Genomic DNA, 23,948 nt, shown 5'->3' on the forward strand with positions numbered 1-23,948 from the left:
TCTGCTCTTAAAAATCAGCCAGGGTTACTCTTGGCTGACCCAGTTATTTCTTGAGGCAGGAAGAGCTCAGCTGTACGTGTGGCCTGATGGCGTGGCCGCCGGCGCATCTGTGGTTAGGTCGGCATATATATAGCTGATTATGAATTTTTGCTATTTATTTCCTTTTTTTTTTTTATATAAATATTGGGCAATTTCTCCTTAAAAGAGAAAAGGCTTAGTCAGCATGATTGCCCAGTCGGTTTTGCTTCCCCACCCGTCTCCCATTGCTCTTTTTAATACCAGGGAGGACCCAGGCATCTGCTTGGTTGCTGATGAACCTTCCTGGCAGTGAGTCACGTCAGGAAATTCTGATACAGTTAATCACATAACAGAGATCTTCCACTGATGCTACAGAGTGGTCAGAACCTTACATGGACCTGAAGCAGCTCTTTGCTCAGCTCCAGGGCTCTCTGAATTTATGAACAAACCAGCAGGATAATGCTAATATTTAAAGCTGTTGGAGGAGAAGAAGCTGCAGAGAGAGAGGGGAATCACAGCTGTCAGGGATGATTCTGACTTTCCTGCTGTGGCATCCGACATGCTGGAATGAATAGTCTGGATTTTTGGGGAAGGCAGGATTTTTGCTGTAAACCTCACTCTGGTTTTAGCGACTCTTACCAGCCGAAGCTGGATGGGTGGAAACTACGTGGCTGAATACAGCGATTAAATCTTCTTTAGCCTTTGTCTTTGCGTGTACTGGGTTCCAGATGTTCAGCAGAGCTATGGGAACGTCAGCCACATCGGCTGGAGGGAAGAGGGGATTGGAATGCGGGGAGCTGGAGGGGCTGGGAAGCTTTTCCCTGGACCATAGATATGTATGGACACCTATACAATATAGGTGTCATGGGTTTATTTGGGAATCTGTTATACATAGGTGTATAATATCTATTGTACCTATATCATATAGGTGTCCAAATATCTCTGTGAGGAGGAGCTTCTTGGTGGCATGACATATATATTTATTCATTTATTTTTTATCTACTGCAGGGATAGGATGAGGTGTAACGTCTTTAAGCTGCAAGAAGGGAGATTTAGATTAGATCTTAGGAAGAAATGTTTCCCTGTGAGGATGGTGAGGCCCTGGCCCAGGTTGCCCAGAGCAGGGGTGGCTGCCCCATCCCTGGAGGGGTTCAAGGCCAGGTTGGATGGGGCTTGGAGCCCCTGATCCAGTGGGAGGTGTCCCTGCCCATGGCTCCAGGAGCCAAGAACTGATGATGGAGGCAGGAGCTAATCTCTGCTGGGCGGTCACGCGCTTGCCGGGCAAGAGGGGCTGCTGCTTTCTACCTTGCAAAACCATCCCGTGAGTGTCAGGCTGAGTTTGCACAGGTCATTATGTTCCTGGAAGGCATTGGGGATATCTGCCTGCACCTCGGTGCCTGCAGGAGCTTGCCAAAGATTGGAGTGGCTGTGGGGTGGGGGGGTCCTCCTGGACTTGGAAGGTTGCATTTTCCTTTTTCTCCCGCACAACACTCTCCAGGGGTCTTGCAGACCAAGCTATAATGTGTTTTCCCAACCAACCTTTTCCCCCTGTGTTATTTTCCCCCTGGTTAGTCTTTATGCCACCCCATTTTTCTCCATTAACTTGTCCTGCCCTCCGCAGCATCTCTGCACAGGTTGACTGCAGAGACCACTCATACCCTGTATTAATCACACTAATTGTTTCCCCAAGGAAAACTGAGTAGCTGTTTCAGGGTAGAAGGGGAAAGAAGTAATCCCTGCTGTAATAGCACAGGTCTTGTCTCTGCACATCCCTTGATTTCTAAAGTTGGGGCCCATTGGGGCCTGGACCGGTGTCCAGCAGAGACAACCGTGCTTGTGAGTTGCTCCTAGTTTGGCTATAACTTTGTTGTCTTTGCTCCCAGAACATTTAATTACACACTTCAGTAATTTTAGCCTATGGCGTGATTAATGATGATGTCAGTAATTCCTCATTTTGCTGGGACTGTAGCTGTGGAGAGGAGGGAGCTGGGCTCTTCTCCCAAGTGACAGGGGACAGGACAAGAGGGAATGGCCTCAAGCTCCGCCAGGGGAGGTTTAGGCTGGACATTAGGAAAAAATATTTCATGGAAAGGGTCATTGGTCCCTGGCAGAGGCTGCCCAGGGAGGGGGTTGAGTCACCTTCCCTGGAGGGGTTTAAGGGACGGGTGGACGAGGTGCTGAGGGACATGGGTTAGTGATTGATAGGAATGGTTGGACTCGATGATCCGGTGGGTCTTTTCCAACCTGGTGATTCTATGATTCTATGATTTATGGAAACTTCTATATGCGAGCAGGAGCTGGGTGATCCTAAAGGCCTTTTACAAGCTTAATGATTCTATGAAGACACTTGGGTGAATTATTTAGGGTTATGTCTTTTCTTCTATTCCCTCTAAGGTGCACCCAGAGGCGTCACCATTGCAGCATGTGCTTGTTCTTTAAAGAAAAGCCTCTGATATTGAGCTGAGCGAAGTTATTGCAAAGGGCAGCTCTCGCTGCCGGGCTGCGGCTCTCGCGGGGAACCCGGAGGTGGTTGTGGGAAGATGCTGGAGCCATTCACACATCCCTCGCTTCCTTGGAGGTCATGTGAAGCCGGAAAAAGCCCAATCGAGTTCCCAATGGCTGGATCGCAGCCCCTCAATTCCCACAGCCACCGGTTGGGAGGGTTAACGCAGGGACTGACCTGCGGTAGGAGCAGGCAGGAGGATGGGATGGGAAGCCTGGAAGCCGGCCCGGGAGCAGCTGCTGGCAGGCAGTGTGTCCTGAAGGGCCAGCTCTGGTCTGCAATTAAAGACCAGAGAAAGAGAAAGTAAAACTTCACTTTTTTTTGGAGCAGCAGGGGTTTGTGCTGCCTGCTTGACCATCAGTTGGGGTGCAGAGGTTGGGATGGGGTGCTGCTTGCAGGGCTCCTGTGTAACCGGCTCCTCTCCTCATCCCACCGGGAGATGTTCCTGCCCAGCCAACAGCCCATCAAATGCGTGTGATTTGATGGGGCTGCAATTAACACTTTATTGGTGTGGATGAGAACATCCTCATCAGAAAGTGGGATCTGGGGAGACAGGACACGTGGCTGCATTGCAGAGCTCCCGCTAACCCATCATCCTGTATAGCAACAAGCAGGAAAATCCTTTTTTCTTCCACAACAGTTGCATTGCAGAGCTCCTGCTAACCCATTGTCCTACAAGGAGAAAAATCCTTTTATCCTCCACAAGGGCTTCATTTGATTGTAGAATGCCTTGCGTCTGCTCATACCCTCAGAGTTCTTCTTGACAGCATCCTTTTTCTCCTGCTGCTGCCTGTATGTTTTTTTCCATGTGTCCTGGGAGCAGTGAGGGACTCCAGTGGGATCTCCTGCTGCTGTGGGGGCACGTGGGAGAGGAAAAGCAAACAGCCAGATGCAAGTGTGAAGGTTTTTTTCCCATGGCTCAGCATTTCCTGCCCCAGCGATGCTGCTTCTCTGGGGGAAACCGCCTGTGTTGCAGAACCACAGGGTGAGGGGAGATGCTGTGATGGGGCCAAAGCTTGCATCCTTCTCTTCTGGCTGTGAAGATTTGGGATCTGTGCTGTCCTCCAGCCTGAGCAGAGGAGCATAGATCATTGCAGTTGGTGCTGGTGGGAACTGGGAGCACTGGTAGGAGAATGTGATGCTGGAGCCTGGGAGGAGGCAGCTCTGGGAGGAAGCACTCCAAAATTCATGACTGCTCCCTCCCTTATGCACCCTGAGGCTTTGCAAAATGAAGAAATTCTCTTCAGGTCTTTCTTTATTTCCCCAGAGTCTGGAAGGGTTCACACCCAGCTCCTGACTCGTAATCCTCAAAGAGCTCCATGTGGATTAGTCACCTGTTTTGAGAACCAAGTCTGAGGAGCATCCCATGTCAAGCAGTGGCAGTTTCCATGCCTGCATCCCATCTCACTCTGGTCCCCAGCTCCCCAGGGGAGAGGGACACTGGGAAACTGGGATCCCTCTTGGATAAAATCATAGAATCGCAGAATGGCAGGGACACCTCCTACTGGATCAGGGGCTCCAAGCCCCATCCAGCCTGGCTGTGAACACCTCCAGGGATGGGGCAGCCACGGCTTCTCTGGGAAGCCCAGGACAGGCCCTCACCACCCTCATTATGAAAAATTTCCTCCTCAAGTCTCATCTAAATCTTCTCCTCTACAGCTTACAGCAATTCCCTCTCATCCAATTGCTCCAGGCCCTAGCGTTTCTGTAGCCCCTTCAGGTACTGGAAGGTCACTATAAGATCTTCTTGGAGCCTTCTCATCTCCAGGCTGAACAACCCCAACTCTCTCAGCCTGTCCTCACAGCAGAGCTTCTCCAGCCCTTGCATCATCTCCATGGCCTCCTCTGGACCTGTTCCAACAGTTCCATCTCCTTCTTATTTTGGGGATTCCTGAACTGGACACAGGACTCCAGGAGGGGTCTCACAAGAGAGGAACAGATGGGGAGAATCCCCTCTCTTGCCCTGCTGACCACATTTCTTTTGATGCAGCCCAGGACACAGCTTGACTTCTGGGCTGTGAGCACACCTTGCAGGCTCACGCTGAGCTTCTCATCGATCAGCACCCTCTGTCCTTCTCCACAGGGCTTTTCCCAGTAACGTCATCCCCCAGCTTGTATAGAAATTGCAGGTTGCCCCGACCCAGGTGTAGGACCTCGCACTTGGCCTCGTTGAAGCTCATGAGTTTGAGACAGCCGCACTTCTGCAGCTTGTCGAGGTCCCTCTGGATGACATCCCATCCTTCTGGCTTGGTAACTGCACCACTCAGCTAGGATAGGCTAAAGGTTGTCCCGCCCTGAGGAGCTTGTGGGACTGAGAGAGGAGGGATGGGATGCAGAGAGTCCTGTGAGGCTGGCAGGCTGCTTCCCCAAATCCACAAGGTGTGTGCCTGATGGGATGACAGTAGCCTGTCTTCCTTGCTTCAGCCACTGAACGCAACCCGAGATGGTGACGGTGGCATTTGGGAGCCACCGTGGAATTTGGGAGCAGCATGATGCAAGCCTGCCCGGAGCAAGGCGACACCGTCCAGCAGTCTGGATGCCGAATATGACCCTACCTATTTTTTTTTCTCCTTTCCTTTATAAATGGTCTCCACTCCAGTACAGAACGTCCTCTGACTTCTGAAGTATTTGTAATATTTCCACGCCCTCAGTTGCCAAAAAAACTTCTATAAAAAGCCGCTGTTGTGGGGTTGGTTGTTTTTTTTCTTCTTTGTAAAACTGAAACCCTTTGGTAGTCTGAGATGTGCAGCATTCCCAAGGTTGCCTGTGCCCCTTAGCACCCAGAGCCATAGCCAAAACCCAGTTGATTTGTAGAATCATAGAATCACAGAATGGTTTGAGTTGGAAGGGACCTTGAAGGCCATCCAGTCCAATGCCCCTGCAGTGAGCAGGGACGTCCTCAACTCGATCAGGTTGCTCAGAGCCCCATCCAACCTGGCCTTGAATGTTTCAAAGATGGGGCATCCACCACCTCTCTGGTTAACCTGGGCCAGTGCCACACCACCCTCAGCGTAAAATATTTCTTCTTAATATCTAGCCTAAACTTCTCTCTTAGTTTAAAACCATGACCCCTTCTCCTATTGCTACAGGCCCTGATAAAAAGCTTTTCCCCATCTTTCTTAACAACCCCCTTTAAGGACTCAAAGGCTGCTATAAGGTCTCCTTGGAGTCTTCTCTTCTCCAAGCAGAACAGCCCCAACTGTCTCAGCCTCTTTTCACCAGGGAGGTGTTCCAGGCCTTTGATCATTTTAGTGGCCTCCTCTGGACCCACTCCAACAGGTCCTTTTCTTTCCTGTGCCAAGGGCTCCCAGGAGGCAAAGCTGTCTGGAGTTACTCCTGGCTCTTGCAAACCTTTAAACCCTTTTTTTCTTCCTTCGCATCCCACTGGAAAATAAACCAGCCTTTTTTGGGGGGCTGAAATGGAGTCCTGGTAGCTGGATGTGAGCTCAGGGGGTGTTGGAGGTGACACCAGCATCTCTTAATACAGTCTCTGGATGCTCAGCAGCACCATGAAGATGCTCAGGGATGGTGTGTTGGTGTCCCAATGCGGAGACAGAGCCGGTGAAACACCCAGGAAGGGTTTGCTGCCTTTTGCAGCCACGAGCAGAGGGGTTTGGCAGTAGCGCGGTTATTTCTAAATATGTCTAGGGGATGGGTGTGGAAGGAAATCTTACCATTTAGAGGCTCGGCCAAATTGCAATGTACTCCGCTTTTTAAATTGCGAGGCCCAAGTGTAGCGCTGCCAACTTCTTCATTTCACTGTTTTCCTCTTTTATTGCTTGCCTCTGTTCAGCTGGAGCTGTTGTGTAGGATCCAGACGAACACCAGAAACTGGGCTGTTAAGGGAAATAAGCAGGTTTAATGGCAAAGTGACTGAAATGGAAAAAAAATATTCCCCTTTCTCCCTCCCCAGTCCCTGCTCTGCCTGTCGAGTAGCGTCAGGTTGTATGTCACCATGTGAGTCAGTGAATTTTTTCATCCTTACTCTGATGTTGACAGAGACCCTTTAAATAGACTTTCCTCCTGAAGGCATTAGGAGATGCTGGCAAACCCAATGCCACTGCCTTCCTTAAGATGATTCTAATTGCTCTTTATAGTCCAGTGCAGAGGGTGTAAGGGGATTTATTCTCTTGTTTATAGCACTTAATTGAGCTGAATTTGACTTCAGCTGCAGTGCAGACACTTCATGGGCAAGGCTGGAAGTGCTGCCTGTGCTCCGAGAGGCATCCGGATAACTGGAGTCTGGGGATTTAGTCCGACTTGTGGAAAAAGCCATCCAAACATTCGGTGTTTGCTCACTTTGTTTCTCCAAGAGCCTTTTTTATTAGCCTCGCAATAACACTTGGCTGCATCACTGCTGGCTGCTGCCTCCATCTCCTGGGTCCCTCCCAGCCTGATTTCAGCTCTGGGTACCACTCACGCAGACCACGTTTGCAAACAGCATCCACACCACTATAAACCCTAGTAACCTCATTTTTGGGTGGTTTTGCGGGTCGTTGCCAACAGGCACTTGTCATTTCCGTGCTGAGGGAAGGCTCTGCAAAGGCCCTCCCAGGGTCAGCCCCAGTTTGGTCTGCACCCGTGGCGCTCGTTGGGCATCTCAGGAGGCTTTGCGGAATGCCTTGACATAACTGCATGGCCTGGAGCAGCAAGTGGAGGACTTGGCTTTTAACCAAGTAAATATTTAAGCAACCAGGCAGCTGAAGAGTCCATAATAAAATGTTCTGAATGTAGGCAGGTGTACAAACCTGGTAAACTGTGCTAAGTGGGTGAGGACCTGCTCCAGATACTGCCCGGTGTCCGGTATCTCCAGGCACCTCAGGAATTATGCAAGTCTCTTTCCTTACTTCTGGTTTGTTTTGCAAAATTTCATCTTGTGTGAATTTCTGTTGCAGATACTTAATTCTGTAAACTCAGGAATTCCATAAATTCAGGAAACACCACCCATAGAACACAGTCGTTCCAAAGAAAAAGATGTTTGGGTTTTTTTAAGTCTGAAATAGGAAAGAAATAGGGTTTGAGGTCTCATTTTTCTAAGAATTGTCATGTCGATGCGCAAAGGCTGTTATTTTTGTGAGTCATTGCTTCAAGACAGCAGTGATCCACTGCAGAAAAATCCCACTTCAAAACACAGTTCCTAACGGAGGGTAACTGGATCAGCATTAAAGAGAGGATTTCCCCTAAATGCTCTCTGTGCTACAAGTAAAATTATGGAGATTTTGTGCTTCAAAAGCTAAGCAGGCAAACCAGCTCTCTGGATTTTTAAAGGAGACAGAAATCCAGTGGAAAATGGATGCTAAGAGCTTCTCTGGAGAATTAATTCTTATATATCAAGACTGAATATTGAAACTTGTGTGATTTCTCGTAATTTTAAGTACCGAGGAAGTCAATACATGCTCAGCTTCAAGTGGATGACACTGTGTTGTGTGTGGAGGTGATGCAAGAAAACCACAAATCTCACTTCTTACTGGTGTGAGAGCCCATCCTTTGGAGCACTGGAATTATCCAACACCTTGACCTGCTGCTTGGTGGGGTCTGAGGGGGTTGAGTCCCCTTCCCTGGAGGGGTTTAAGGGACAGGTGGACGAGGCGCTGAGGGACATGGGTTAGTGTTTGATGGGGGTGGTTGGACTCCATGATCTGGTGGGTCTCTTGCAACCTGGTGATTATATGACTCTATGATTCTATGATTCCGTGCCAAGATATGTGGATTTTGGTCCCATCTCTGACCACAACTGCTTTCCCATCACAGTACCCCTTGGTGGTTGAAGATGCAGTAGCTGCAAGATTGACTGGGTGGATTCTGAGGTGCTGAGGGGAATGGTTTAGTGTTTGATAGGAACAGTTGGACTCGATGATCCGGTGGGTCTCTTCCAACCTGATTATTCTATGATTCTATGATTCTATGATTCGGTGCAGAAGAGCATAAATTATAAATCTTACACCCAGCAAGGCAGATAAAGAAGAGCCAAGGGTTTGCTTGCAGCAGGAGACAACACAGACACAAGTAGGCTCTTGCAGATGGAAAAGAAAGTGCTGTAGGGAGTAAAATGTCTTCATCCAACAGTCGTAAAAATTTCTCTTTGTGGCTGGAAACCACCTTCCCTCATTGGGCAACAAATGCCATGAGTCTGATGAGCCCTTCTGCTAGGACGCTGACACGGAGCTGCAGCAGGGCTAGGGCTCGCTGGTCCAGTGTGGGCTGGAGGAGATGTCAAAATAGAAAAGGTTCCCACTTGGGTCCAGCTGAAAAATTATTTTGGAACAGTTTTTGGTCAGCACTCTCCCATCCATACGGAGCACGGCACATATCGCCACGGATGGTTTCTGCTGCCGCTGCCACCAGCAACGCCAGGGGTGCTTGGTAAGAGACTGGATAGCTGGGTTTTCACGCACTTGCACAATAAGTAGAAATAAAGTGCTATAAGGATCATTTGCAGCAATTTCTAGTAGTTGTTGCCGGTGCCATCTGTCTCATGTGTACAGACACGGAGTTTCTCTTAACAGAAACACAGCTCCGACCTACACGTCAATTGAAGAGTCAACACATTAGCTGTGTTCAGAAGGTCACTTCTCCTGCTGCACCCCATTTCCTTTGAAGGGACCTTTGGCAGGAGCAGCCTGGCTTCAGCTGGAAAACATAGATAACAGTTGACAGGATTTCGAGTGAGAATTTGGGGCTGAAGTCAAACCCTGGGGAGATACTTCACCTCAGTTGAACAACTCCAGCAAATGGGCTTCTCTGTGTGCAGCAGCACGTAGTAAAAAGCCAAAACCTAGATAAAGGACTGGCGTTTTTTGCACTGCTTGGATGATCTAAGGCTCTTTCTCTTGCTTTTGTGACCAGAGAACAAGGGCTGAGGCTCTGGGGTGGTTCCTTGTCCCATTTTCCAGTTAACTGGAGTCCTAGCATCTCCAAGCCTTTACACCCTGGGATAGGCTCGGCTTTAGCTACTGCAACTAAACACCAGGTTTGCCAAACCCCACTCTGTTCAGAACACACTCTTAAGACCATAAGCAGTGGCAAACAGTTTTTTCACCAGCAGTTTACTGAAAGATTGGAATGTGCAGGCTGAAAATGTGGAAAAACTCCTTCTTTTTCGTTAGTTTATCAAATCATAGAATAATGGAATGGTTTGGGTCAGAAGGGGTCTTATGAACCATCCATCTTAAGTTCCACCCCCTGCCATGGGCAGGGACACCTCCCACTGGATCAGGGGCTCCAAGCCCCATCCAAGCTGGCCTTCAACCCCTCCAGGGATGGGGCAGCCACCCCTGCTCTGGGCAGCCTGGGCCAGGGCCTCCCCACCCTCACAGCAAAACATTTCTCCCTAAGATCTCATCTCCCCTCTTTCAGCTCAAATCGTTCCCCCTCATCCTATCCCTGCACTCCCTGACCAAGAGCCCCTTTCTGGCTTTCCTATAGGCTCCCTTTCAGTGCTGGACGGCTACTGGAATTCTGAGGTGGGAATCAAATCCAGCATCAAGCTCTTGCTGCTTTTCCTCTCTCTGCTCTTTAGCACAGCGGGCTTTATTTCTCATTTGCCCCTGCAACCCTCCATTGGCTTCCTTGGTTGTAAAGTCTGGGAGATGATGCTATGCCTGGCCGATCACTGTTTGGAAGAAGTTTGTAGCTGATCAGTGGGAGATGTGCTTGGCTGCAGGGACATCCTGGTATCACAGGGATGTCCTGGTATCACAGGGATGTCCTGGTATCACAGGGATGCTGCTGCCTTTGCCGTGCCCCGTGGCCAGGCTCCGTTCCAAAGCAGCTGCTGAAAGCTTGCCCGTATCCTTTGTAACGGGACGGGAGCGTCGCGAACAACTGAGGGACTATAAAAAGTCTCTTTGAAATCAGATGGTCAAGCTTTGGGCCGTCTCCAGCAGATTGCTTTCAGGAGCCGAGCTTGGCCTCGAGCCCTTCTTTCTTTTGGCCTCTCTGAATGGTTTCAGCTGAGAGGCTGCATCAGTTGCTAGTGCACCATAAATAAACACCAGAGTATAAACCTTGCTAGCAAAATACCAGGGGAACTCCTCATTTTAGGCTGTGCTGCGTGTTGTCCCTCGTGCGTGACCTGGGTTGTCCCAGCAGATTTTTTCTCTGTGAGGTAAGCTGGCAGAGATAAATGGGAATGGGAATAGCTGCCTGCATTTGTACACCAGGTATTTGTTGCTAGAAATGGTCAAGAACTCCTGCAGTCAAACTAACTGTTGGGTGCAGGGATGGAGATGAGCGTGATGATATGCAGTAATAATAAATCAGTGTTAAATTAAAGCTTAAATAAAGCTTTTATATATATAAATAAGTAAATTAGATGTATTAATATTATAGAATCACAGAATGGTTTTGTTTGGAAAAGACCTTTAAGATCATAGACTCCAACCATTGATCCAGCCCTCCTAAGTCCACCAACAGACCATGCCCCCAGTTACAACATCTACTTGTCTTTTAAACACCTCTAGGGATGGGGACTCAACCACCTCCCTGAGCAGCTTCTTCCAATCTTGACAACCCTTTCAGTAAAGAGATTCCTCCTAACGTCCGACCTAAATCTCCCCTGGCATCCTGGGGCCATTTCCCCTTGTCTCATCACTGTCTACCAGGGAGAAGGAACCAATCCTCTCCTCACTACAACCGTCTGTCAGGTATGAAGTGATAAGGTCTCCCCTCAGCCTCCTTTTCTCCAGGGTAAACAAGCTCAGCTCCCTCAGCAGCTCCTCCGTGGTCTTGTTGAACCTCATGCAATTGGCCTCGGCACATGGATCCAGCCTGTCCAGATCCTTCTGTAGAGCCTCAGGCAGATCAACCCTCCCACCCAACTTAATATCATCTGCAAACTTAAATAAATAAGTATCTATAAGTACATAAATAAAAATAAACCTTAAATTAAAGCTGTGCCAAATGATGATTTGGGATGGGAGACCCACAATGTGAGAGATGGTTAAATCCAGAAGTGCCCAGCCTCTGGATCCAGGAATGCTGAGGCTAGTGGGATCCATCCCTGGTAGTCACCTAAAATCAAACTTCCCATGTGTGACAGGCACTGTGGGGTTAGTGGAATGAAGCCTAGGGTGGTGGCCTGTCAGGGAAACCATGCTTTAATCCATTTTTCATTAAAAAAATACATAATTTGGAGAATGTTCTGTTTGTAACTGGAGGTGTCCAGTATTGTCTTGTCCAGTATTACTCTTGGTGGGGAAATACAGTGCAACCAGCTTCTTCTCTTCTGTCTCCCCGTCTCCCTTGCAGCTACAGCTGCTGGTGTCGATGTGCAGGAGGGATGGGACCGGGGGGGCTTTCCTTAGGGCATCCCAAAGGCCAAGCTTTGCACATCTCCATGCAGCTGAGCACCAAAAACAGGTGTAGAAGCAACACAGGGGCTTGAATGTAGAATCATAGGATGGTTTGTGTTGGAGGGGATCTCAAAGCCCATCCAGTCCCACCCCTTGCCATGGGCAGGGACACCTTCCACTGGATCAGGGGCTCCAAGCCCCATCCAACCTGGCCCCAGGGATGGGGCAGCCACCACTGCTCTTGGACACTTGTTCCGGGGCCTCCCCAGCCTCACAGCAAAACATTTCTCCAGTTGGGCAACCAGCTGCAGAGGAGAGCTCTGAAACTCTTCCTTCCAGGCTCAAGCATGACCCATAATCTCTTTTTCTCCAACGCGAGCTGTATTTCAGAGCGCTCTGACCTCTTTGCAGCCTTTCATCATTGCACTGATGGCTTGGTGCCCAGGTGGATGCTTTTCCAGGTCAGTTCCCACATATCGACTGAGGACAGTTTAGAGTAGATGGAGGTTTTGTTCCTCCCCTCTTGGTTTTTGCAGGGACTCCTGGCTCCCTCCCAGTCCCTCGAGGGTTTTGGTGGGGTGACAGACAATGGGCTCCACTTTCCCAGGAAGCTCCTTCCCACTTGGAAGCCACTGCAGCAGGGAAAAGCAAAACCAAAGTGCCACCTTTGTGGGAAAAGACCCCCAAATCCCCTCTTTATTAGCCCCCCTCTTCCCCCATAGTCCCATGGCTTAAACCACAAACACACTGGGATGCTCTTTGTTTTGAATAACGTGGGTTTAAAATTATTCAGGCTGGTTCTGGGCAGGGAATTGGGAAAGGCTAGGATTTTTCTCACTTTGGCCAAGATCTCTTTAAAAACTGGATGCCTTAAATATAGGCTCTAAAATTGCCAGTCTGTAATGTAAATAAACTACTTGAGTCTTGGGTTGTTCCATGGCCGGTGGGTTGGAACTAGATGATCTTTAAGGTCTCTTCCAACCCAAACTATTCTATAATTCTGTGGAAGGAAAGGTACCTGGCCTGTTACCTGTGTGTCTAAATAGGGATTTATCTGCTGATTTGTATTTGTACTTGTATTTATATTTAAGATAGTGGGTGGGAGCTAGGCACCAGGCTCTGTCACAAGGTCTGGCAGTGCTTGTGTTTGCGTTCAAGTGGCTGTACCTAGGAAATCCTGCATTTTACTCAAGTTCCATGCTACCTCCCCAGCCAAGGAGGTGCTTGTTCCCGACAGGCTTGCAGGGAAAATGTTCTCCACTTGATTTTTAACCATTGCAAAAGGAAATCAGCCGAGAGAGTATGGTTTGGCTTGGAAGGAACCTTAGAGATCATCTTGCACATTGCTGGATGTTGCTCCTGAAGGAAAGATATTCTTTTTTTGCCCCTTTTTGCCATCCTGCCTTTGTAAAAATCATCTGTTTTCTCCCCAGACATCAGGCATCCAGAAGAGCTCTCCCTTTTGAGGAAACCCAGAGATCCATCGAAGAAAAAAAAGAAGAAGTTGGATGATCAATGTGAAGATGATGCCTTCGAGCTGGAGGGTCCACTGATCACGCCGGGGTCTGGTGAGCTGGAGCTTGCAGGGGAAGGGACAACAGGAGGCAAGCAGATAATAAAGCTTGGGGAGGGAATTGACACAGCACTATCAGTCTGCTCTAATTCCTTGTGGTCTGTGCAAGAAACGGACCCTGAATGAATTCCACAAATCATCCAGGGTTGCAGCACTCGGTCACGGTCGCACAGATGCATGCCTGAAGCTGTCACGCATATCGGGAAGCAGAGCAATGCCAGACACTGTAAAATAAACCAGAAACCAAGTGTGACCACTTTCACACTCTGGCTGCGTTACTGAAAGATTTTCTTAACCTTGTTAAGAGACGAGTGAAATGGGAAATCATTCCTAATGTCAAATTCCAGGTGTCTTTTAGGCAGTGTCGCCGTCCTACTCCTTATTTATAGCCCAGCAAAACCAGTATTTTATTAATTGTTAATGGTCCTTTATGTTAAGGGTGTAGATACAGATCATAATGCTAAAAAGCATCCTTTTTATTGCTGGGAGGGTTGTTTGCCAGTCTGGCTTAGAGAGCCAGAGCAGCACTGGGGAGAGAATAGCTAATGGAGTAACATCGCTGATGGAGTAACGTCACTTGCCACAGGCAGCAAACTGATGCAAGGAGGCGTTTGCAGGCTGAAGGGGTTTTTGACTCTGCTCCATGGCGGCTGGAGGTCTGGTGTTTGGAGGCAAATGGCAGGAGCTTAATCCGTAAAGCAGGTCTAGTGGGAGCCCTTTAACCCAAATGGACTTGCAGAGGAAGCTGCAGCGATGGGCCCTGCTGGGCAGGTGAGACATATCTGGCTGCCAGAGCTCTTGGTTGTAAATCCAGTGATGAGAGGGAAGCAGGGTAGCTTCAAATAAAAAAAAATATCGTGGAATTCAGTAAACTTTTATTAGAACCATAGAATCATAGAATGGTTTGGGTTGGAAGGCATCTTAAAGCCCATCTAGTTCTCACCTCCCTGCCATGGGCAGGGACACCTCCCACTGGATCAGGGGCTCCAAGCCCCATCCAACCTGGCCTTGAACCTCTCCAGGGCTTCCACACCTTGGATTAATTGGTCTTAAATTAACTGAAGTACGACTGAAGGCCAGGCAGTGTGCTTGATGCCACTGGTGGCTCTAGGCTTGCAAGCAGGAAGGTTTTGGCTGCCCAGGCCATGGACAAGCACAACGATGCCCTGGAGCTGCCATCCCATAGTAACGGCCACCACGGGCTCCGTAGCAAAGCATCAACATGAGTTTGTAGCAAGTGAAAAATAATCCGTCTTCTGCTCTGGTCTCACTCTTTCTCCTCTCTATTACTTAAAAATACGTGTGGGCTGATCTTCTCCCACTCCTGGCTCAGGGAGTTTTCCCTGCATCAGGCTCCAGTCAATTTTCATTTCATTTGGCATTTTCATCTTGCAAGTCTGTTATTAGCCTTCCCAAAAGTGAGTGTTCACAGAGGTCATCTCCGTTAGACTAATAGGAAATACTTGGCCTGCTTTGGGGAAAATGTACACAAAAGACAGGTTTTTATTTTAATTATTTATTGGGTTTGGAACTGACTCATTGGATTTGCCTTCCTTGTGAATGGAATTACTTTTACTGCAGGTTTAATTACTGCAGCTACCTGCCATGTTCAGCTGGAAGTCGTGTTTGGAATCAGCTGTTTCTAGCTTTGTCCCAACATGAGTTTCGTGTATTCTGAGTTGGTATCCTGAGATGTGCTTATTCCAGCGCTTGTCGATGCCACCAGTGTGAGCTGTCAATACACCCACAGGAAAAGTTTCCCAATGCTTTCCATGGGAAGGCTTGTGTTCAGTTGTTTAGGTGGCCAATCTTACAGCTACTTCAGCTGCAACTTTCCATGATGTTTCCTACCTCTGGCAGATTTTTTAAGGGAAGCTTCTTCTGAGCTGTTTCAGACATTTGGAGAAGGTGATGAGGAGAGCGTCAAAGGGGAAGCTTTGCTTCTCTGGAGCAGCCACTCAAACAGTGGATCATAGAATCATAAAATCACCAGGTTGGAAAAGACCCATGGAATCATCGAGTCCAACCATTCCCATCAATCACTAACCCATGTCCCTCAGCACCTTGTCCACCCGTCCCTTAAACCCCTCCAGGGAAGGTGACTCAACCCCCTCCCTGGGCAGCCTCTGCCAGGGACCAATGACCCTTTACATGAAAATTTTTTTCCTAATGTCCAGCCTGACCCTCCCCTGGTGGAGCTTGAGGCCATTCCCTCTCGTCCTGTCCCTTGGGAGAAGAGCCCAGCTCCCTCCTCTCCACAACCTCCTTCCAAGGAGTTGCAGAGAGCAATGAGGTCTCCCCTCAGCCTCCTCCTCTCCAGGCTAAACACCCCCAGCTCTCTCAGCCGCTCCTCATAAGGCCTGTTCTCCAGCCCCTTCCCATGCTCACACTTCATTTGTTAGGTCTCTCTTGATGGCAAGAACCCACAGTGCTTACTGGTCCCCCAGATCATTAATCCAGACTGGGATGCTGGAAAAACTAGCAGGAGCATTAAAAGCCTCCTGGTGGTTTTCTTGTTTGATGGTTTTCACCTATGTGGTCCATCCTTTCAGGCAGTTTATGATCATGTTTCTATATTATTTAAAGTTTCCTAACCAAGGGGTTGGCTATCACTGGTTTAATGATGCTGATCCAAACCATTCTTGCTGCTCCTTGAGATACCCATCACCAAAAAATGAGAATTTGGAAAGATTTTTCTATTGTTTTGATCTTAGACTTTTCCAGATGTCTAGCTCGGCTTTCTGTCACTCGGGGAGGAGGGATTGTTTGGTTTGAGGAGCTGGAGGTTGGCTCGAGCGGGTGTTTCAGGGCAGGAGGTGACGTAGAAGACCTTGTTTCTGGCATCTCAACCCTCCCATGCACCCCTTCACCGTGCTTATTGAGGGGGAGTTTGAGTGCGTTGACTTCCACGTCTGAACAGGCGCTGATGTAAAAAGGGAACAGCTCTTCCCCAAAAAAGCCAGTTATTGGTCTCTTTAGGTACTGTTGGACAGATTTAAGCCCAGTGAATGATGCTGAGGTCGTTGCCTGAGGTACCTACACAGTGGAATTACTGATAGTAGGACACAGTTGTTGAACCTCCCGTATTTTGAAAACCTGCATTTTATGTTCTTAACATAAAAATTAATGTTCCCGTGAGATAAATAGGGATGATTTACCTCTCAGCTGTTTTGGGGTATGAGATACAAAGCTGGGTCCACTTTCTTCTGTTCAAATTTGTAAATTTGAAAGGGGTTTTTTGCATCCTTTGAGTTGGTACAAGCTGTGAAGCTTTAAAAGGCCTGGGAGTGATGGGTGCTTCGGGAACAGTTTTGCACCAAACCACGCCACTTGCTCAGCATATTAATACCAAATCATTTGGCCGTCTCCGCAAGCTTTTCCGCCCGTGAGATGCTGTGTTTCTGTGCCAGGCCGTTCCTGTAGCGTGAATAAGATAACTGTGGAGTCACTTTGGTTGCTTTGCCTGCCAAGTGCACCAGTGCTGCTGCAAACACTCCCTTTGGGTGGTTAAACCTCACCTCTGCTGTTCTGCCTTCTTCCAAAAACGCCCATGTTCGGCTTCTCTCCTTCCCAGTTCTCCCAGTGACTTTCTCTCGCCTTCTCACTTCCCTCCTTTCTTTCCCTCTCCATAGGCTCCGATATTCTTTACATCGGCCCCGTCAAAGGTGAGCTCCACCTCAGTAGGACTTTGGCGTTCTGCCTCTGGCCTTTTTACTGCGCCCTTAGTTTATTTTCCTGCTCCTCTAAAACTTTTGACTTCCAAAATCTTTAAGCAACAGGTAATTCCGGTAAGTCAGGGGCCATTCGTGTCCCAGGTGCCACAGAAACACAGAGGGCAGGAGTTTCCCAGCGTGGGAGACCTGCACCTTTTCCCATGGATTTGGGCTGGAATGAGTTTTCCATCGTTTTGGCTCTCAGAAGAGAGCGGACAGAGAGGGGCAGCTTTTCATGGGAGAACAAGCAGCGCAGTGTTTTCCCATTGTGGAAAAAAAGAAAGATGGTAAAAAAAATAAAAAGGGAAAGTTTTTCATCCGCTGGCTTCGGGTTTGTGTCTGAGTTGGCTTGGTTGGGAGCAGGCAAGGCTTGGCCATGAGCTAACTCCCAGCTCGTATTCCTCTTGCCGGTAGGAAACATCTATTCAAGCCCAGGACTGTACAGCAAAACGATGACGCCGACGTACGATGCTCACGACGGCAGCCCCTTGTCACCCACCTCAGCCTGGTTCGGTGACAGCGCCTTGTCGGAGGGCAACCCGGGCATCCTGGCCGTGAGCCAGCCCGTCACCTCCCCGGAGTCCTTAGCAAAAATGTACAAGCCCCAGGCGCTGCTCGACAAAGCCAAAATCAACCAAGGGTGAGTTGAGTTTTCTGCTCTTTTCTTGTTCTTTTTTCCCTGTTTTTGTTTTTGGGTTTTTTTTAAATACACAGTTTTAAATTGCATTCTTGAAAGCTTCACCGCAACTTCGCTGGAGCTTTCTGCATGTGTTATCCCTTGTTGACAATTTACAGATGGCTCGATTCATCCCGATCACTTATGGAGCAAGAGGTGAAAGAAAATGAAGCTTTGCTGCTCCGGTTCAAGTACTACAGCTTTTTTGACCTGAATCCAAAGGTACAGAGCTATTTATTTCAGTTGCATCTGGCAGGCAAAGGCTTTGAGCAAAGGATGCCCGTATCTCTAATGTGCTTTTGTGTTGGGAAATCCTCCAGTGCTTTGAAGATTGGTTGTGCAGGCATCAAGGGTTTGCGTGCTCCCCACGTAGTGGTTTGATGGTTTGATGATGCTTGCGTGTTGCTAGAGACGCTCGGAGGGTTGCTTAGAGCCGCTCTGCTTTGGTGACAGAGGTATCTCAGTCTCAGATTGAAGCACTGGGTTGAAACAAAAGGTGAAGTGGTTTGTCTTGAACTGTGCTCGTCCCTTTGACAAACAGTGCGTGGTTTTTTGCCCTAGTACGATGCGATCAGGATCAACCAGCTGTACGAGCAGTCCAAATGGGCTATTCTGTTGGAGGAGATCGAGTGCACAGAGGAAGAAATGATGATGTTTGCAGCGCTGCAGGTAGGAGACCGCCCAAGGTGCCTATGGTTTTGGTTAAACTTGGATTTTGTAGCGTTGCAGACTTCTCTGTTGATGAACATTGGTCAATACGATAAGTGAAATCGGCTGCAACCGGTGTCTTAAGCCTCACTTTGTCTTCAGTGGGAGCTTGGACTTCTCGTGCTGGTAGAAGTTGGATCATTTCCCGTCTCCTAATCCTCACTTGAGCTTGTTAGGTAATTTAAATATTTGCTGCTGATTACTTCTCAGGAAAAGGAGCTTGGCCTTCTTTTGCCAAACATGTTTATGTCTGTCTTAATGTTTAGTTTTGCCCTTGTAAAAAAACCCCAGTAAGTACAGCGGGTTACTCAACTGTGCATTTCTGGCACGCTGCCCCCCAGACAGCTGGTGATAATCTGTGGCTTTCCCAGAACTATTTATTTATCTGTTTTATGAAATACCCAGCATGATTTGGCATAAATATTACACCTGCTATTGACTTCTGTAAAAGGGATGGCAGGACATTTACTACGTGTGGTCTGGCGCACCTCAGCGCTGTAGGATGCAGGAATGTCCCCATCAGGAGCAGGGCTCTGTGCTCCTAGGGCCTATCCCAGGAAAACAGAAAGTGAAAACCGAATTATAAAGGTTCAGTTTTTAGCCCTCTGAGCAGTCCAGAGTGGGTTGGGCATGGTCCTTTGGGTGAGATTTTACAGATGTTTTGGTTTTCTGGGAGTAGAAACAGATGCAATGCATCCTCTTGAATTGGGAGGTGTGGCTGATGCCATCCAGAGGGACCTCAGGAATCTGAAGAAACAGGTCGAGAAGAACCTCGTAAAGTTCATCAAGGAGAAGGGCAAAGTCCTTTGTTGTTTTCAAGTTCAGCTAGAGGAAAGGCAAAGTCCTTCTCCTGAGGAGGAGCAACCCCAGGCACCAGTATAGTCTGAGATACATCAGTATATCCACTGGGAAGCAGCCTGGCAGAGAAGGACGTGGGGTTGCTGGTGGACACCAGGTTGAACGTGAGCCAGCAACGTGCTCGTGCATTAGAAGGGGGATGATGTCCTGGCTGCACTGAGCAAAGCTCAGCCAGCAGGTCGAGGGAGGTGATTGTTCTTCTCTGCTCAACACTGATGAGGCCACACCTGCAGGACTGGGTTCGGTCTCGGGCTCCTCAGTGCAAGAAAGATATGGATGTGCTGGAGAGAGTCCAGCGGAGAGCTACAGGGATGAGGAAGGTTCTGGAGTATCTCTCCTTTGAGGAAAGGCTGAGGGAGCTGGGACTGTTCAGCCTGGAGAAGAGGAGTCTTGTTAATACAGGTAAACACCTGGTGGGAGGCTGTAAAGGAGATGGAGCCAGGTGCTCCTCAGTGGTGCCCAGTGACCAGAGGCAATGGGCCCAAACTGAAGCACAGGAGGGTCCCTCTGAACATCAGGAAACACTTTTTTACTGTGAGAAACTGAGCATTGGTTGCCCAGAGAGGACGTGGAATCTCCATCCTTGGAGATACTCAAAAGCCAGCTGGACATAGTCCCGAGCAACATATGTAGGTGGCCCTGCTCGAGCAGGAGGAAGGACCAGGTGACTTCCAGAGGTCCCTCTAACCTCAACCAGTCTGTGATGCTGTGAAAGGAGTATCTGTGTCCTGTGTGGTCCAGATTGGTCCTTCAGGGTTCGTACTTAGACTGAAAATAGCCGAGCTGGTCATTCCTGGCTTGACTGCTCTCAGGTCTCAGTGCTTGCCAGGCTCTGCTCCTGTGGAGGGTTCGGCTCTGGTTTTCCACCCCACTTGGAAAGCACGGTGGCTGTGCCAGGACAAGCCTGCGGCATCCCACAGATCACAGGAGCATCCCAGTGATGTGCCCTGCCTTGCCTTTCAGTACCACATCAACAAACTGTCCATCATGTCCTCGGAAAACCACCTGAACAACAGCGACAAGGAGGTGGATGAGGTGGATGCTGCTCTCTCGGATCTGGAAATTACTTTGGAGGGTGGCAAAACGTCAACCATCCTGGTAAGGGTTGCAGGTACACAGAGGGAGGGTGGCTTGCGCGTCCCATCCCCGCCTCGCAGAAAAGGCAGGAGTAATCATCCTAAGCTGGGAATTTTTACAGGCATCCAACCTTTTTATTTCCTTCCTCTCCATTTTTTTCTATCAGAAAGATGCCCACAGCCCAGTGGAGCAGTGCAGAACAGAGACCCTGTGAATAGATCCCCCAGAGCAGGGGTGGCTGCCCCATCCCTGGAGGGGTTCAAGGCCAGGTTGGATGGGGCTTGGAGCCCCTGATCCAGTGGGAGGTGTCCCTGCCCATGGCAGGGGCTTGAAATTAGATGATCTTTAAGGTCCCTTCCAACCCAAACCATTCTATGATTCCATGATTTTCTTAAGATAATGTTTTAAAATACCAGGATGCAGCATAAAACCCTCTCTTTTGGGGGTGTTGGCAGTTAATTTAGCAGGGGGAGCCCAGCCTGTCCCACGCGCCCAGCTCTGTGTTGCCGCATTCAAGTCCAATAATGTATTTTTTCTGCTGGCACTAAGGACCCCTGCACTAAGCCACCTTTCTGATCAAATAATGGAAAACTCAAATAAAATTCATGTAGCTTCTGCTCCCACTACAGGCTTCCCCAAAAATCTGAATTCTTCATGCTGAGGTTTCTCTTCCACTGTTTCTAATTTATGGCAAAGTTTGACAGCTGCCACGATCTTCAGAAATAACTTACGCTGATGAAAACTGATTTTTATTAGACTGGATATTAGCCTGGAGTGGACTGTAGTACAGAGGATTTAATTTCTTTGCCGATAGGCTGTTGTAACACTCGTTTTCCACCTTTAAAAATGTAAAGCCCAAAAGCCAAACTGCAGAAGAAGGAGTCGGTCTGCTCAGGCTGGGCACAGTGTGGCTTTTCCAGGCATTTTGCACATTTATACCATCTCTGAGTTTCACTTTAAGTTCTTTCAGACCCTAAAATCCCTGAAATTTTCCATTCTTACCCTTAATGTATTTATTAAGTGTTTACAGAGTGTCTTTTTGAAGTTAACATCCATACTTAGCCTGCTTTGCTACCTTTAATAACAGCAGAGGTTTACGACATTAACCGGTTGCCGCAGGGAGAGCAGCAGGACAGAAATGATGACAAGATTGTATCACCAGGAGATCTTTCACAATCTCTTTGCAAAACCTGATTTAAAGCCCAGTGCTAAGGAACAGTCCCTGCCAGATAGGAGTAAAGATGACAATGATTCATCAAGAAACTCCATCCCTTTCCGTAGGAGCTGCTAGCAGTGGCCATTTCCAGATGCATTCGAGTAATTGAATACGGATAATGGGCAATTACTGGATTGTTTGTTTAGATTCCGCATTTTTTCCCTGTGGTATCTATAAACAACATTGCTCATGGCAGAGGGAAAGTAAACTGTCTTGCTACTGGAAGCTGTTGGAGTAGTCTTTACTTCTGTCCGTCGAAAACCCTTTAGTTAGAGCTCACGGGAATCAAAAGTGCTCCCTGGGATGTTTTTGCTCATCTAAAAAGTGAAGATAAACTCAGTGTTAAAAAAGCTGGGTGGATAAAGCCTTTCTAGATTTTTGGAAAGCCCTGTGGAGCTGCAGAGCAGCATCTTTTCCTTTTGTTTGGAGCTTAAGGAAATACAAAGGGAGGAGAAAAATCCCAGTGTGAACATGAACAGGTGTGACCGCCGGTGACCTCCCTGGTGGGAATTGGCTCCAGCGGCAGCAGGAATTCCTCAAGTGAAAACAAAACCTTGTCCTCTGGTTTCCAGGCAATGTGATAGATTTTTCTCTGCCTGCTTCTGGATGGGACTTTCTCAGGAGCACTTTCTGAGCCCTGAGCACCCAGTGTTGGCTGCTGAAGCTGCCACCAGCTCCCTCCCTCAGATAATCTTTTTTTTTTTTTTCAGGGTGACATCACTTCCATCCCAGAGCTCGCCGACTACATTAAAGTCTTCAAGTAAGTGCTGATGGGAAGAGGTGCTTGTGAAACTGGTAATGGCTATAAATAATTAATGGTCCCAGCACCTCATATCCATTTTTTTTAATCTCCCGGCATTAAAATCTTGCTGTGCTATGTTATCTCCAGCAACCGCTGTGTAATACCACAGCTCAGAGCACCTACGCTCTCTTGATATTAACACATTGACTTCTTTATTGCATAAAGTATTTCACGGTATTCAAAATATTCAATACTGGTGGTCCAGGGAGGTTCTTCTCCCTCTGGACTCGGCACTGGTGAGACCGCTCTTTGAATCCTGTGTTCAGTTCTGGGCCCCTCACCACAAGAAGGATGTTGAGGCTCTGGAGCGAGTCCAGAGAAGAGCAATGAAGCTGGTGAGGGGGCTGGAGAATGAGGATTACGAGGAACGGCTGAGAGAGCTGGGGGTGTTTAGCCTGGAGAAGAGGAGGCTGAGGGGAGACCTCATTGCTCTCTCCAACTCCCTGAAAGGAGGTTGTGGAGAGGAGGGAGCTGGGCTCTTCTCCCAAGTGACAGGGGACAGGACGAGAGGGAATGGCCTCAAGCTCCACCAGGGGAGGTTCAGGCTGGACATTAGGAAAAAATATTTCACAGAAAGGGTCATTGGTCCCTGGCAGAGGCTGCCCAGGGAGGGGGTTGAGTCACCTTCCCTGGAGGAGTTTAAGGGATGGGTGGACGAGGTGCTGAGGGACATGGGTTAGTATTTGACAGGAATGGTTGGACTCGATGATCCGATGGGTCTCTTCCAGCCTGGTGATTCTATGATTCTGTGATTTTATGATTCTTAAATACAGAACTCGGAGTGTTTTCCCACTACCACCACCGCTGCAGGTATGCATCCCTCCAGTAGAACTTGCTGCATCCCATAGCTGCATCCCAGTGTGCGGAGATATTTAACACAATTAATATCCAGGAGATAATCAAGCCATCCTAAAATCAGGAATGAAGCATAGAAACCTTGCTCAAATACTTCTCCTGGTTTGCAGGAGGCCAGAGGAATTCTAAACAGCCAGGATCCCTGTCTGTCTGCCCTCTGCTTGCCAAAAGGAGCAGGTTAAGCTGACTCTGCTCCTCTTCCAGCTCACTCAGGGTTTAGAGGTTTTTTATTTTGCTTTGACTTGGATGAGGGTACGTGGAAACCGGGAACGGCAGCGTCTGGACTTTGAGTAACATTTTGGCAGCCACGACTATCTTTTGCAATTTATTGCCTGCAGCAGGCGAGAGTTACAGTGAAAGTTCTGGAAACTGGAAATAATGATGAGATTTCACCGCTATAGGATATAGAAGAAAAGCCATAAGCAGCGAAATAGCTTGGGAACAAGCCTTTATTTTTTTAATTGTTCGGTTCTGGAGCCAGAACCTGCTGCTTCTGCTCTGAAAAGCTCTTTCTACTTGTCTGAAGGCAAATTAATAAGGTCTCCACATCCGTCTGGGCTCGTGGTCAGTATTAATTGGGGCAAACTTTCAGGGCTGAAGGCCGTGCCCTGCATCTAAGTGGGTGGTTTTTTCCCTTGCTGAACAAACAAACAAAC

The 23,948-nt window shown here is 48.4% G+C and overlaps 1 protein-coding gene across 5 annotated transcripts in view; it reads left to right on the forward strand.

The window, feature by feature from the left end:
* FERMT2 (FERM domain containing kindlin 2) overlaps positions 1-23,948 on the forward strand; it is a 59,520-nt gene that overhangs the window by 23,766 nt on the left and 11,806 nt on the right. For 3 of the 5 annotated variants that reach the window (XM_069856821.1, XM_069856820.1, XM_069856824.1), the window contains 7 exons: positions 13,248-13,382; positions 17,020-17,052; positions 17,515-17,740; positions 17,896-17,998; positions 18,338-18,445; positions 20,306-20,440; positions 22,346-22,395. In XM_069856821.1, coding sequence (XP_069712922.1) covers positions 13,248-13,382; positions 17,020-17,052; positions 17,515-17,740; positions 17,896-17,998; positions 18,338-18,445; positions 20,306-20,440; positions 22,346-22,395 — 790 coding nt within the window. The remainder of the gene's footprint in view (positions 1-13,247; positions 13,383-17,019; positions 17,053-17,514; positions 17,741-17,895; positions 17,999-18,337; positions 18,446-20,305; positions 20,441-22,345; positions 22,396-23,948) is intronic. The other 2 variants (XM_069856822.1, XM_069856823.1) reach the window with 1 other exon arrangement.

This window comes from Phaenicophaeus curvirostris, chromosome 5, assembly GCF_032191515.1.
Source record: "Phaenicophaeus curvirostris isolate KB17595 chromosome 5, BPBGC_Pcur_1.0, whole genome shotgun sequence".
NCBI lineage: Eukaryota > Metazoa > Chordata > Aves > Cuculiformes > Cuculidae > Phaenicophaeus > Phaenicophaeus curvirostris.